This window comes from Cannabis sativa, chromosome 2 (assembly GCF_029168945.1).
Source record: "Cannabis sativa cultivar Pink pepper isolate KNU-18-1 chromosome 2, ASM2916894v1, whole genome shotgun sequence".
Taxonomy (NCBI): domain Eukaryota; kingdom Viridiplantae; phylum Streptophyta; class Magnoliopsida; order Rosales; family Cannabaceae; genus Cannabis; species Cannabis sativa.
Window position 1 is genome coordinate 88,199,456 of NC_083602.1, and position 17,165 is coordinate 88,216,620.

Genomic DNA, 17,165 nt, shown 5'->3' on the forward strand with positions numbered 1-17,165 from the left:
TAATTTAATATAATAATTTTTAAAAAATATTACCAATTAATTACAAAATAACGTCTAAAAAAATACTTGACAACTATTAGTGCCTAATCACCATAATAATCAATAATAATGTAAACCACTATAATGGGCGAAGTGAATTATTATTATTATTATTATTGTTTTCCGCCGTCCAAGTCTCTGAGTCAAAGTTAACAAAGTTTCAATTATATTGAATAAATTAATTATACATATAAAGAGAAAATAACAAAATAAAAACATGGGGATTTGTGAAGAAAATAATGGAATTTTCTCTTGCTTATAATAATTCTACAAATATATAAGATATAGATATTCCAAAACCTTTTGTCTGGTAATAATATATAAGTTGGTTACATAAACTATAATAATTGAATAAAATTAAATTATAAAGTTAAAAAAGCAAAAAGACAAAAGAAGAAACAAAGAAACATGAAGTAGTCCCCACCATTGAAGTAGAGATATATTAGTAGTACTCTACTCTCTTCTTCTTCTTCTTCTTTTTACAACAAAAAGTAGAGTTGGTTGTCATCATTTGGTTTATTGTGAGGGAAAGGCATATTTTCCTCACCAACATGAAAACTACCACCAAACAATTGAGACATGTCAATTAGTATAACCAACATACATCTATATATATCAAACTTCTTTCTTTTTGCATACTTTTCAATTAGACTTTATTACCCATTAAACATGGAGTCATTAATAAATATTATTAATTTATTAAATTAACTAAAAGCAAGATTGTATATCTTAATAACAACATCACTTATATTGAACACTCGATTTGAAAAAGAACAAGATACTGTAGCAAGACTATGAGCAACTATGTTAGTAAATTGTTTAATAATAATAAAAAAAAACGTTATTTAAAGATGCTAAAAATTTACAATAATCTTTTATAATAACCCCCAAAAAAGGTAGAGGTTCCGAATAGCTTGAACTGCTACGATGCAATCTGGCTCCAACTTCACTTTCTGCCATGGTTGAGTTTTAATTCAGCTTAACATTTCCTTTATACAAAATGCTTCAGCCAAAACTGGAGCACATATACCAGCAAAACTGTTCGACTTAGCCATCACTAATTCTCCTTGAGAATCTCGAGCGGCTATATCATAACCAAACGCTGCTCGATCACAAAAAATAGTAGCATCAACCATTACCTTGATTGACCAATAAAAAAAATTGACACACGGAGCTTTTTAAGGTGAGTACTAATAGAATTTTGAAATTTAAAAATTTAAGTATTTTTACTACTATTTTTAAATTTTAGATATTAACAAATTGTGTATTTATATATGTTGCAAATTCTCATAAACAATAATCAATTATCATAGACTTACTAACAACAATAATCAACGTATTGGGTAAGTAAGTGGGATAAAATAATCAACAATAATACTAATAATGCAGATATTTTATTATGCAAATACTTTTTTATTTTGTAAAACTTTTGGAAGAGATAATTAAATAGCTCTTAGTTCTCATTGCTAATTAATTTATTAAGGTGTCGTTTGGTAATACTTTTGTTTTTTAATTTTTTAATCACAAAATGAAAGTAAAAAAATTGTTTTTAAAAAAATTATTTTTGAAAAATAAAAATGCGTTCTGTAACCACTTTTGTTTTTCAATTTTAAAAATAGAAAACAAAAGTGTATTCTGTAAAGTTTATTTTTATTTTTATTTTTTAATTTTATTTAAGTCGGGTCTAGGTCCGGGGTCGGATTCGAGTTCAAGTCAAAAGTCGGGTTCAACGCTAGGGCCGTTGGGAGGGGATTTGGGTCCGAGTCTGGTCGTAATCCAAAAGATTGATTAAGAAAAAAAAACTGTTTAAAAAAATATTGAAAGTGATTTTTTTTTTTTTAAAAAAAATTTGATTTCTAATTATAAAATTGAAAAGTAAAAACAGTTTTATAAAACATGTTTTTGAAAAATATTTTCACTTTTCTACTTTTAAAAACAAAAAACTGATTAAAAAAGTATTACCAAACGACACCTAAGTTTATTATCTTTAATATTATCATTAGAAGCAAGCTAATTGAATTTAAAAACCATATATATGTACATTCAAATGCATATAATAATTAATTGGTGTTATATTATATATTTAGTAACGCGTGCAATGTTCAAAAGAATGTGCCACTAAAATCAAAAGACCAACTTATTATGTCTTATATTATAATGTTCATACAATTCATGAGACCAATTAATTAATTTTCAAACTATAAAAAAAAAGTGTATATATATGTATAATACAACAAGTGCTTTTCCAAAGACAGTTTGTCGTCCCATGCCAGTAAAGGATCAAATATCAATACAAACAAAAGTTTTTCTCATATCCAAAAATTTGACCTTCTAAACAAAGCAAAATAGATCTAGCTATCAACATATATAACTTTGAATTGTTTCTTTTGAGTATATATACATACCTACAATGAATAGTTTTCAATCATTAAGTTTATCAAGTTTATATTAAACTTTAATCTAAATACATGTATTGTATTATTGCATCAAAATAAATCTGGAGAAAATATTAATATTGTGGATGGTGTATCAAACAAAATTAATATGAGGCTGATATATAACTAATTATTGATCCTCGATCACTTGCATGCATTTTTGCAACATATTGATTATATATGAGGGCGTGGTGTTTTCTAGTTTTAATTTGTTTTAATTAATTACTTATATCATTATTACACTAACACCACACTATATAAATATAATACATATATGCTATATTACATTCTCTCATGCCCTGATAATAATTATATATATGAAATGGTGTCTGATCATGATGAGGGAGAACTACACATATATTTCAGCAAATAATAATATCCTCTCATATTTCAATTTCTTAATTTGAACTCATTGTTTGGATAAATGTGAATGGGTTATTGAAATTGACGCTTTCTAAAAATATATTTATGACATTAAGGTAGTTTTTAGAACATCTCTAATAGCATCTCTTAAGATGCTAAAAATTTATACTTTATATAAAAATATAATATTTTATTTTAGGAAAATTATCCACTATCTTTTTTAATTTTTTTTTTTAAATTTACGGTTTGGGTTTCTAAAGTGGTCAGTGCTAGTTGCGATAGGGGTTTCAATACGATTTTTTATTGCAATTTAAGTTGTAGCGCTAGTTGCAATAGAGGTTTTTATGTATAATTTCGTAAAAATACAAAAAAAAAAAAACTATTTAGAAGTGTAAAAATGAAACCAAAACCATAAATTTAAAAAAAAAAAAAAAAGTTTAAAAAATAGTATATGAAGTAATTCCCCTTTAATTTTTTATTAAAAAAAAATGAATAACATCAATGTTATTGCATAGTATCTATGCAAGTTTTTAGGATGACATCATTTTTTCTTTATTGGTATAATATCTCAATATTTTATCACATAATATATTCACATTCATTAAATATCTTCTAAATTTTTACCATTGAAAATGTTCTTATAAGTCAAGAAGAATAAAATATAAGAATGTAAATAATAATATGAATGAAATAGAATATAATAAATTTAAAATGTATTTAAAAAATGATAAAAAAATTTAAATCTTACATTAGAATGAGTTTTCAAAATCGTGAAAAAGTTATTTAATTTGAATAATATTTTAATACTTTAAAATACAATTAAACCCTAAACCCTAAATAAATAAAGTAAAAAAAAATTTTTTTTCCTTTTATTAATTTCATTTTATTAACAAGAGTTAAGTAAACAAATTAAGGGCTTAGTGTCAGAGTTGCCAGCCAAGCTAAAAATCAATAAACAGATTTTTGATTTTAAACATAAGAACAATATATATAATTTGATTGTTCTTCCACAATGATGATGATCACACAGACCAAGACATAATTTGATCATTAATTATTTAAAAAAAGTACTAATAATAAATTAAATAACAATATTAAAAGTGTTACAAATGAAAATTAATTTAATTAATTAAGTAGAGTAGTCAAGCTGACCAAGGTGAAGTTGATGTTGTGGTTGTTTGTGGCCAGAGCTGAGCATTCTTCACCTTTGACACGCTTGCTAACACACCTAAAGGGCTTACATCTCCAATGACTGTCACTTTCTTTGATGCCAAGTCTGTACTGAATGATCTCACACCTATACACATATATTATCATTAATTTCAGGCACTGAATCTAACCAGAATATCAAATTAATAAAGCACTTAATTATTAATCTAAAATTAATAATAAGTGTATGTGAAATTGAATAATTAAGATGACTAACCTTCCATTTTGGAGAGATGTTTTCTTACTTTACCTTCACAGCCCTTACAATGCAAAGATACCCTTAAAACCACAACCTGCAAATTCAAACCATTAAAAATATATATTGCCATTAACATCATACTAATGTGTTATATATTTATTTTCTTATATTATTTATTAAATTAAAATTATATAAAACAGTTAATATTAAGGACCGTCTAACACTATTTAGGTATGATATTGTCCGTTTTGAACTTAAATCCTCACAGATTTATTTTTGGGTATCTTCTCAAAACGCCTCATTTCAATAAAGATAATGTCTATCCTTATATATCAACCAAATATACAATAACAATTTAATACTTCAGAAATGAATTTTCATTCAAATTTAAATAAAATACATGAAATAAAATTTATAATACATACCTGATGAGAGCTAGTAGATGAAGAAGAAGTACTCCTCATTAAAACAGAGGAGTCAATATTATTTGAGCTAAGGCTCCTATTACAAGAATTGGCGGGCGCCAGCTGAGTTGGCGTCCGCCGAACAACTGTCTTAACAGGAACGACACGTGGTCGATGATCCCCGACAGGCTCCTCCTCCTCTTCCGACAACAACAACCAATCTTCACTCAAAAGATAACGAGAAGAGCCAGAAGAAGGAGTAGTAGTAGTACCTTTCAAATCATAAATATCAGCTGAGCTTTTTCTACGTACCTCCTTATCATTTTGCTTATTATTATTATTATTATTATAAGTAGTAGAAGAAGAAGAAGAAGAAGAACAGCTTTTTCTAGTCTTTTGGTGTTGATCGTAGTACTTGTAAGTTTTGGGGTTAAGTAGAAATAGTTGATTGTGAAGAAGCCGGTGATGATGATGAGATGTGGTTTGGTGGTGGTGGTGGTCGGCGGTGGGTGGTGGTTTATGGCTGCGGCGGACCATTGAACGTTGATCTATACTTGAGCATATGGCTGTGGATGCCGGAGAGGAACACAGAACATCCATTCTTTTCATCATTATTATTAATTGGATATATATATGATATAGTACTATGTTTTGTGTGAGAATGTATGTATATATATATATCTAGATGAATATCCAGTTACTTGAGGAGAAGAGAAACATGATGTGTTTGAGTCTACTTTTATAGTACAAGTTAAAATAAAAGAAATTAGTAGTGGTATATAGGTCCCACAACAATAACAATTATAATTATATAGTGTAGTGTTGAATATAGATAGAGAGATAGCTAGAGAGAATTATATTAGGGTCAATTTCACAAATGTACACAAACAATAAAAATACGGTTTCACAGAATTTTAAATATGTTTACGATTTTTTTGATTTTATTTACATAAAATACGGTTTTTTTATGTTGAAATTTTGTTCATTTGTTGTTAATTTTTTGTTATATGTATGTTATTTTTTGTTGTTTTTTTGTTGTTATTTTGATGTTATATTTTCATGTTACTTTTATGTTGTTTTCTTGTTGATTTTATGTTGTTTTCGTATTATTTTTTGAAAAACCGTAAAAATGTAAAAAAATATTCTTTGAACGTAAAAATGTAAATATTTTACAAAAAATAGTGCCTTATGTAATTATTCCATTATATTAAGGGTGAATATTTGGAACTGATTGACCTTTTGTTAAGGGCTTTATATTTTTCAAAATGTACAAAATAGAAATTATGAAAGTTTTTTTTTAAAAATAAAAGTTAATAATAATTTAAGAGTTGATATGATAAAATTGTAGGGAATATATTTGTATGCTAGAAAATATATCTTTAAGTTTAAATTGGTTGTATTGAAAAAATTATAGAAAATTGAGCTCAAGTACTATTTGGAAAATACATTGACTAAATTGTTATTTTATAAAATACATGATCTAATCGATAATTTTTGTAAAATGTAGACTCTAAAATAGTATTAATTATTATATTAAAAGCACTCAATATTATTATTATTCTTAAAAATTATTATTATTGTTGAATTAATTTGTTAGAGATATTTTTATAGTCATCCCCTTATTTTTAAAAATACTTAAAAATGATAAAAAAAAAATTACAAAAATATAAATATACATGTTTTTTGTAATATTTTCACCGATTTTAATTTTTTATTTTATAAAATTACAAACAATTGTTTTCTCATTATTTTTACATTGCTGATATGAAAGCAACATTAAAACAAAATTGTTTCTAAAGAAAAAAAAATACAATTTAGGAAATCTATAAAAAAATTGTCAAAATATAAAAGAAAGTGTGGTTTTAAGTCTTTTGTGTAGAAATCTCTTATTGTTATTGTCTGTGTAATTAATTTAATAATTTTTATTAATTATTAATCACTAGTAAAGTACCATTATATACTTAAGAGCAATATTACTCATGTTAAATAGATAAATGCTAAAGAATATTTTATTCTCCACTAGTTGCCTGATTTGTAGGACTTTGTTTTCCTTTAAATATATATATACTGCTTTTAGTGTCTTTTATATATTTACTTTTAATTTAATTCAATTTATATTAAGCATATTCTATGATAATAATTAACAATAGTATAACACTATATAGGCGATCTCTCTTGGAAGATTTTTGTGACTAGTATATGCTATGGACATGCATGCCTATATTAATTAACATTTCACTTTATTATATAGTCAGTCATGCCTAATTATGTTTCACTTTAATATATATATAAAATATTTAGTACTACTGACTCCCATTAAATTTAGACAAGTGTGGGGTTTCACAAGTACCTTGTTCCAACTTGCTTAGAGCTTTTTCATAATTTTTGGCTAGCTATGATTACTATCACTAGACTGGGACATGTAACTATATTATATCTATGTACACACATTTATATAGTAGCAGAAGAAAAGTTGCAAACTAGGCCAATAATCAGGTAATTATTTGTTTTGACAAGTCAATGTTTTGACATATTATCTTTTTGGTCCTCGACTCAAGAGATACTACTTGTATGGATTCTTCTTAATATCTTTTAGCTAAGAGATACTAACGTTTTTGGGTTAATTTATGTATGTATTGTACGTACGTAGGTAACATTTAATTTAAATTAATTATTAGCTCAAATATTATTTGATAATTGTGACTTAATTTGTTAATTTGTATAAGAGGACATAGGTCTAGCTAGTTTAAATTCTCTAAAAATGTATTACATCTCATATATGTGAGTGTAGTAATTAATCCACGGCTCTTATAAATTGTATAATGATATTATCATATGTATGCATTTTAAATAATTTATAGTATCAAAAACTAAGTTCGAATTAAACCGTTAATAACATGACTTTTCGGCTCAATTGCACCATCATCACCACCAACCGGGTTACTCTTTGCCACCACGAATGGCGGAGCCAGCTGAGAAAATTATGGAGGGGCAATATATGTCATAAAAATAATAAAAAAAAACTTATTTTTATTTTTAATTATTTTTTACATTCATATTTAAAAAATTAAAAAATTTGGGGGCCGGGTTAAGGCTAGGACTCCCCGGCCCCCTTAGCTCACCACCATTTCAACTTATGTTTTTTTTTCTTTATGTCTATATATATGTATAAATGTTGTGATTGAGTATATATATTCATTATATTGGGTAGTTTTCTTGTATTATTACTCTTGCTATTTCTTGGTCTTGAGGAAGATGTAGAGTAAAATGAAAATAATGTTTTGTAGTTGTTTTAATTTGCTTTATTTTTATTAAAATATATTTAAAATACTGAGCCAAATAAGTTAATTAGTGTATTCATTTCTTTCAAATAATTTACTATAACGTTTTCATTCTTTATAACTTAACAACAATTTAATTTTATAAAAAAAAATTTGTTATTTATAACTTAATTAACAACAAAACTGCCTTAGTGATCTGGAATGAAGGAGACAGTTGTGAATTTCATAGAACAATGTTCAGAGATTTTCTCTCACAATTCCTTACTTTTTACCAACTTTGGGATTCCTATTTGTGCTATAAAAGGATCTCTAAAAAAGAGTGTGATATAATTATGGAAAAAATAACTGCTAAAATTAAGATTTGGATCGGAACATTTCTTACGCATGGCCGGCGCGGTGCATTTCTTACCATAATGTCTAAATTTATTTTAAATGTCTGAGATATTTAATTTCGGTAATTTTTCCAACAATGAGACAAATTCAGTGATTTTTTTTGGTGAATTTTTCAGTGTTGGTGACTTTTTTTTGGTAATAATAATTTTTCATATCTTCTCCGAAGATATTTGTTATTAGAAGTTTGATCAAAATTATTTATGGTTTTTTGTTTGGTTTCTCATCTTTTAAATTTTAATTATTTTTTAATTACATATCTTTCTGCATTATTTATTTATGTTATATAAAAGTAAATTTTAAATTATTCTCCCACATTTATGAAAAACCCCCAATAAAATTGCTAATAGATATGAAGTTTGGGAGGTTAAGAGAACAACTCCGAGAGTTAATTGTGATAAAAAGTAAAGTTTGGAGGGTTGATCACTACAAAAAATAGCTATATTTAGAGGTAATTTTTTAGACATAACATAATTTTTTTGTGATTAAATATGACTTTTAGTTACAACAAAAAATTATTTGTGATTAAAATATATTATTTAGATATAAGTTGTCATTAATTTATTTTTAGTCACAACAAGTATATTGTGATTAAAAATACATTTAGTCACATAAATTGTAATTTTATGATTAATACATTTAGCTACAAACTTTTTATTCACCACATTAATAATGATCAATGATTTATAATTAATTACAATTTTTTATTTTTACTCACAATAATTAAAAAATAAAAAAAATTATAATACTTATCCGCAAATAATCTTTATTTTAATTTATTTGTGCACTCATTAGTATAGGTTGCCACTTGGAATATTATTATTAAGCTAGCATAATAAAACACAAGAGATATTTGCATTAATTATATGTGTCTTAAATATTTATAATAATATTTTTAGACGAATACTACGTTTGATATACATATAATAATAATAAAATTAACCTTATTAATTAGGTGGAAACGGCGCCGGAGAGCCACGGCGACAATCCACAACATTGAACATTTTTCCCTAATTAATTAGGTATTAGATTTCTAAGACAGAACCTCTACAATTTGTCAAATAACATTACAAGTCAACTTTTTTTTGTTTCTTTGATAAAATAACATGACAACTTTTGCATGCATATCAAATAAATTAGTACATTATTATCTTACAATAGAAAACAAAATAACATATAGAAATAGAAATATGTTATTTGGGACTCTTCTTAATATCGTTGTTAGTGTAATTAAGTATTAAATCGTCCCATATAATTTAAAAAATATCACTAACAAAATATAAAATGATTAATTTAACAAGTATTAAGCACTATTAGTACTTAATAATAATTTTTATAAAAATAGTATAGGAATTTAATTTTTGTTAATAAAATTAAGTAACCAAATTTTCGGAATAACAATTAGAAGAAGACAAAGTAAAGGTCAATATTAGTGGACAATGGCCGGCTCTAAATTCTGGATATATATTGGTTAATTAGTTGAATTAATCGAGAAAGTATAACTAAACTTTATAATAAATTAATTAATTAATTAATTAGGACAAAAATTAAGAAGGATTTTTATGATCCACAAAATAAAAAGGTGCACTCAATTAGTTTTTATTAATTAATTAATAAAGCAATAATAGAATTGCTCCAAATTGCTTGCATGTGCTTTCTACTTTTTCTATACTCTTCTATTGGCTGATTAAATCAGAGTTGATTTAGTACTGATCAACTCTACACAATAATTCATTTGTTAAAAAAAAGGAACTCAATAATATTAATGCATAAAAATATATTTCATCATAATTAATAACGATATTTTGTTTTTTCTTTTATATCCTTTCAAAAAAAACCCAGGCGATCAATATAAATATGTATACGTACCACAATTAAAAATATCAATATTAATTTATAATTTTATTTAAAAGATATTAATTTATAACTTAATCGCTTAGTCAATGTTATTTATCAATGACAAATAATAATTATATATATGCTATTATTAAAAGTAATTGCACATATAAAATACATACAAAATTAATCCATACACTTTTTTATGTGATTTTTTAACAAGTAAGATCCATCTGTAATAAAAATTAATGGTTGAAATATTATTTACTAAATAAGCGTTGTGCGTGTGAAATTTATGTATAATTTACTATATGTATACTTATCATTATCAGAAAATATATATATGTTGATTTTAATGTACTAGTTTTTTATTTTTACTTGAAAGTCTTAATATCTTAGGATGTACATTCTCGAACATATATATATAATATACTAGCAAAAAATTACGTGCGAGGCACGTATACTAAATTTTATGTTAATTTTTTTTCTACGTTATTAAAAAGTGATACAATTAAAAATAATATATATATTATTAGTTATTAGGTTCAACATCATTACCCTGTGTTTATTTTTAAGAAAAAAATATATATTTATGAAATAATAATTTGTTGCAACGGGTGTACAGGAAAAATTCGGAAAATATAGCATTTATTAGTAGAGTATTGACAATTTCAACAGTAAATTAACTGATTGTATACTTTTTTGTCTGCTAACATTAAGTATTTGATATTTGAGTGGTAAACTCTTATTTGTCCGCTTTTCAAATTTTTCTAACACTCTCATTTTATTCTTCCAACTTTCTGTAGTTGGAGTGATGTCCTTAATTGTTGTATATAGTGTAGTCATTTATTCACCTGTTTTCAAATAAAACAATAGATATACAAAATAAAATATATAATTAAGCTCATATTAAAATCAATCTCACCTTTCAATATAGTGAAAGGATTTTAAATTGATTCATTCTAATAATTGTGACAGACCTAACGAATAATAATATTATGTTACCTAATAACAAAATAGGAATCTACCAAACAACATTATCAAAATTTATTCCAAGTATAATTATATAAATCTATTACTCATTGAAGTCTATTAGAAACTGTAAAAAGCTCACAATACAAAATTTCACATCAAAAATCTAAAAATGATCAACTATGTAGCAACAATGATAATACAATAACCAAAATTGCCTAGTCATATTAAAACTTAAAAGAGTGGCATTATTCATTCAAGTTTCGACTAAGTGTTTATGAGTTTGAGTTATAATATTGTGTCCTGTGTTTATGTCCAAATAATATTGTGTGTGTCTGGCTAATATAGTGGAGAAGATTGAAGTTTTGATTCTCAATAAATAGAATGAATATAAGTGTATACTTTGTAGTAGGTCATTATTGTGTCATTTTTAAGTTAATGTGTCAACTTGAAAACAATTCATTTAATAAACGGAATAGAGGAGTCAATCTAAAAATATTTTTCTACCTTAATAAGTAGAGCTATAGAAAACAAACTTGATAACTTTTTGAGTGTTAAAAAATTGTAAATGGTTATAAATTTAGAATAAGTAACTTGTGTGTGGCAGCTGGTTAAAGAAACCAAAATTGAGGTTATGTATATGCTGACAACTCAGGTTCACATTTCAAGTTTTGTAAGACTATACTCCCTTCCCTGGCCTATTAACAAAAATTTAACGTACACATAACACATGAATATGACTTTCTGCCCGAAACCAAGAGATGATTAGAAAGTAAAAACACCGCTAGAACTTTCCTTTGTTTGAAGTAATAATATAATAACTAATATCTTTTATTACATATTAATAATTAATTCAAGATGAACTTTCAAAAGTATTTTTGAAACATCGTGGGATATATAAATGGAGGGATATGATTTTGTCCCGTGATGTACTTTCACGTAATATATTCTGTGGTACATTAAATGTGTCTCAGGGTACATTAAATGAGTGTCAAGGTACGTTTCTACTTTTTAACCCTAATTACCCCTAGATCAATCTCAGCCGTCAGATCAAATAATTCCCTCATCTGACGGCTGACGTACATCATGGATTACAATCCGTGAAAGTACAATAACGGGACAAAATCATATCCTATAAATGCAATACTTTTGTATAATAGCATGTAGCATGTTGTCTTCATTAGTATTTTTCAAATTTTAATATGAAAATTAAAATTATAAAATATAGCTTAAGAAATTATAACTAAGGTTATAAACTGGTAAACGTTATGTTGGAGGCTGGGATTTTTGCTCTAGAGAGAAAAATTTGTTAGATTAAATTTTGGTAGGATTATTTATCTAAAATTAATCAATTATAATTAACGTTTTCTAATCAGAATATTCTGTCAAGTATTAGAATATTCTGTTAATATTTTGACAGAAAAATAAATAATAATATTAAACCAAGAATTCTGTTACATAGCCACATTTTATATATAAAAAAAAGATAATATTTTTAAAAAAAGTCAGTCAATAATTTCTCATAAACCAAAATTCGTTTATATAGCCACATTTTATATATTCAGATTTAGATGTGGAGGCAAACAATTATAACCTGATCGAGTCAAAAAAAACAAATAGAAAAATTATTTAGCAATATATATATATATATAATATATAAAGCAAGAACTCAATTGTATTTTTTTAAATTTAATGAGATTTATTTTATTTATTTCATTATATAAAGTAACCCATGAATTTCTCATAAACTATATTATTTTTATTAATAAACCATTTTATTTTTAATATAAATAAAAAGTCATCCATGAATTTCTCATAAACTAAGAATTATGTTATATAGGCACACTTTAGGTAGAAAATAGATATAACAATCAATTTTATAGATTATAATAATTATTATTGATATTTATTTTAAAATCTATAGAATAATTGTTTTAATAATATTCTACATATATAACCATACCTATTATTTAACGTAGTTAATTTATTAATAATAATATGCTATATTAATTAATTTAAAAACTTAGTCATATACATATATAATGTGAAAATATATACATATTCTAAAATAATTCTTAAGATAATTTGAGAAAAAATAAAAGTTATATATTTTTTGAAAAATATCTTAAGTATAGTTTACATTTAAATTTAATTTAATTTTTTATTATCATAATTTTTTAATTGAATTATTGTTTTAATTTGAAAAATAAGAATTGATTATTATTGTTTCAAAAAATATCTTAGCAGTATATGTTTTGAATTTTGATAGCTTCACTGAATTCATGCTCAAACTTTTTTTTTTCTTCATTTTGAATTTTGTTGCTAAACTTGAAAATAAGATTTTACTTAAATTGTATTGAGCGTTGTTGTCAAAATCTTCATAATTAAGTATAAATTTCAGAGGTTAAGGTAATTATTTTACCTTACTCAATAAGTAATTTAAAGTATAATAATTAGTTTAATAAGACAAAAAATTACGAAAAAATAGAACCAGATAGTACCAACAATTAGCCAATATATGAAATTGAATATAAACTCTACCTTAAGAAAATATGAGATATATATATTACCACTTTATAATTGGCACATAAAAAATATAAAATAAAATTAGCACAAAATTATAGAAACCAATAAACTATGTATTGCTTAGGGAGAATGGAGATTTCATGAATAGTACTAAATATAATCATTATAAATATAAGGATTAGATTAATGAAGAATAACTATACATGAAAAGAAAGTATATATATAACTCAAAATTTGAGATTTCCACACAAATTATAATTGATTCACTAAATAAATGTCTTCTTTATCACATTTGTAACAATTTTTCTTATTCTTTATTGTATTTTCAACAAAATACAACCTTAAGCATCTCGAACCCAATGTTATCATCACTGAAATTTGTAATAAATTAATAAAAATTATAAATACAAATATAATTCAAAGAGATAGGAGATGAAGAGATAAAGAGAAAAGAAAAAATACTTATACTATTTGTACTCGCTCTTTACTCACATATTGATCGTCTATCGACCTCAAGTACATTGTTGCAAGAAAGCCACTACCACACTATCACTGAGATTAGTCAAGTCAAATACAAATTCAATATGTAACGGCAACAATTTATAATAATAATAAAAAAGAATGCACACTATTATATTTATGGGGAACAATAAAAGATTAATCAGTGAGAGTAAAATATATGTCATTATATAATATATATATATATATACTTGAGACATTTAAATTCAGTTAAAAGTATAAGATTAAAGAAAACAAACATCAGAATCTTAAATATCAGTTCAAATATTAATGAGATTGGTTTTATTATTATTTTATTATATATAAATAATATTTTATTATTTTATTAAATAAAAATAAAAAGTCACCCATAAATTTCTCATAAACTAAGAATTTTAGTTATATAGGCACACTTTATATAGAATAGATATATATTTTTAAATTGAAGACTATTAAATTCGAATTTTGAACTTCTAAAGAAAAAAGTGTAGGAGGTACTAATTACTATAGCTATCACAAAAAAAAAAAAAAAAAAAAAAAAAAAAAAAACCCTAATAAATTAATAATTACTTTTAAGAAAAATAAAAAATTTCCAAAGGTATTCTTAATTAATGTGGCTGTACATGATCATGTGATGATTGAGGCCTGAAAAAATAAGCATAAGTAAATAAATTAGTGGGTGCATGTTCTTCAAATAAATAGAATAACTTATTTATTTGGAAAAAATTTCATTCTCTTTAGGATGTTTAGTTCTTGAATATATAGTTTTATTGTGTTATATATAATATATATATGACAATATTGATTTATTAGTTGAATATATTCATTAAAAATTGGTATATGCAAATACAAAAGTACCTTTTCAAAAAAAAATAAAAATACAAAAGTATAGAGCATATTGATGCATGGGTGTGATGATTAAGGCCTGAAAAAATGGGTAAAAGTAAATAGTGATGTGTTGTTGATCACATCAAACTGGGTCCGACCGATCGACCTTTCCAGACTCATTTAGTAATTTTAATTAGATATCAATATAGAATCTTCTACTACTCTTTTAAAAGGACTCGATTATCTTTTGTTAGTATCACATGTACATATTAATAATAAAAATGGAACAATTTTAGAACCGAAATTAAACCAATGTATGATTCGACCAAATTAAATCCCTTGGTTATGCACAAGATCCCCTTGTGCAATTGCTAAGCACCACTTTGAACTCCCTTCAACTGCTGCAGTAGTCTTAACTCTTACTTTGAACTTCACCCTTCAATGGAGAGTTCCTGCAAGAGTATAAAACCATATGCAAACAAAGAGAGAAGAAGAAAGAGATATTTGATCCAAGATTCATTATGCTCTGTAATCTAAAGGTTAGTCAAAATAATGACAAAATGTTACTTATATCTAGCTAAAAAATGAAATCCAAAATAGACTATTGTAACCGCTAGACAACTAAAAACCTAAAATATCTTTTGCTAATGACATATGGACTATCGTAACAGTACAAAACGTAAAATACTTAACATCAACCACTCCAGACTGAGAGAGGTATTCAACCTCTTTGACATAGTTGCAGAAGAACAAAACCGAGGAAGAAGATGAAAAAAGAAGAAGAAAGGCAATGAGAAAGAAAGAGAGAGAAAAGAGTCTCTTATTAACCAATCTGAGCATTACAAGTTTATATACACACGAGTAATGAACACATCAATTAACCACGTGAAACAATAGGTGGTTAGGTAGTTAACCGAATTAACTACCATCCTAACTAACTATCTAACAACCTGTTCTAACACGCCCCCTCAAACTTAGCATACGTAGGATCACCAATGGTAAGTTTGTGTCAAAAAGATGAGAACAGTTAACTTGAGATAGGCTTAATTAGACCATCAACAATCTAATCAAAAGCTGAAACATGTTTTACTTGAACCAGTAGCTGAAGGATCTTCTCACGAATAAAGTAGAGGTCCAATTCAATGAATTCAAGAATTTTAGATGAGACCTTTAGTGTAAAGTGTTGCTCAAGAGCTTTCCAAATTTGACGAGCTAAGTTACAACCCACCCTCTGAGTTAGAAGGCTCTCAGTCATGGAGGAGAGAAGCCGAGAAACAAGGAGTTGATCTTGGACCTCCCAATCCACAAATTCAGGATTGAACCTGTGCGCAGCACGATCGACATCATTGAGAAATTATAGAGGAGGTGGAACATCGGTATGAATTTCTGTAATCGATTGCCACAAATGGCTGCTAGAATCTGCTGCTTCTACAAGAGGAAATTGTGATCATTGAGCTTGATCGAGACAGTGTGGTTGAAGTGAACGTGAGTTGTGTCATCCTGAGTTCTGGTGCGATTTCTTGAGGTAGAAAATTGAGTTCCTTGTGATGCAGGTTGATGATTTGAGTTGCCAGGATCAACAGAAACCATGTTCGCCGTTAATGGCTAAAATGACTCTGATACCATGTGAGAAGTATTCAATCTCTTTGACATAGTTGCTTTAGAACAAAATAGAGGAAGAAGATGAAGAAAGAATGAGAAAGAAAGAAAGAGAGAGAAAAGAATCTCTTATTGATTAATTTAAGCATTTACAAGTTTATATACACACACGAGTAATGAATAAATCAATTAATCACGTAAAACAATAAGTGGTTAGGTAGTTAATTTAATTAACTACCATCCTAACTAACTATCTAACAACCTATCCTAACACAGACACAAGACAGCGACATAATTTGCCACACACAAAATAAATAAATGTTACATATATTTTTATTTCAATTTTTCTATTATCAATAAGTACCTTTGAATTTATATAGAGAATTATTGGGTTCCTGTGATCGGTCCTTCCTTTCGATAAAATAGGGTAAACGAATAGCTAGCTAAAACTACAAAAAGAAATTATTACAATTAGTTAATTGCAAGTAATTCTTAGTACGTGCATGCATATTGGGCTGAACTTAATTAATAAAAGTTATCAAATAATTAAAAAGGCTATTCAGGTGACTATATATATATATATAGC

General features: G+C 25.8%; 1 protein-coding gene across 1 annotated transcript; it reads right to left on the reverse strand.

Annotated features, from left to right (window-relative positions):
• Nucleotides 1-3,797: 3,797 nt before the first annotated feature.
• LOC115718463 (protein SODIUM POTASSIUM ROOT DEFECTIVE 2) lies at nt 3,798-5,360 on the reverse strand. Its single transcript, XM_030647248.2, has 3 exons — nt 4,671-5,360; nt 4,264-4,339; nt 3,798-4,134 (listed from the first exon to the last, which is right to left on the reverse strand). Exons 1-3 carry the CDS (start codon nt 5,259-5,261, stop codon nt 3,980-3,982), a joined length of 822 nt encoding a protein of 273 aa, XP_030503108.2. The 5' UTR covers nt 5,262-5,360; the 3' UTR covers nt 3,798-3,979.
• Between the last annotated feature and the right edge of the window lie 11,805 nt (nt 5,361-17,165).

Excerpts from the sequence above, each read along its gene's own strand:
- LOC115718463 (XM_030647248.2), bottom strand. The coding sequence starts at position 5,261 with ATGATGAAAAGAATGGATGTTCTGTGTTCCTCTCCGGCATCCACAGCC. Across the intron at positions 4,340-4,670 it reads CATCTACTAGCTCTCATCAG|GTTGTGGTTTTAAGGGTATC; the intron begins GTATGTATTATA and ends TTGAATTTGCAG. Across the intron at positions 4,135-4,263 it reads ACATCTCTCCAAAATGGAAG|GTGTGAGATCATTCAGTACA; the intron begins GTTAGTCATCTT and ends ATATGTGTATAG.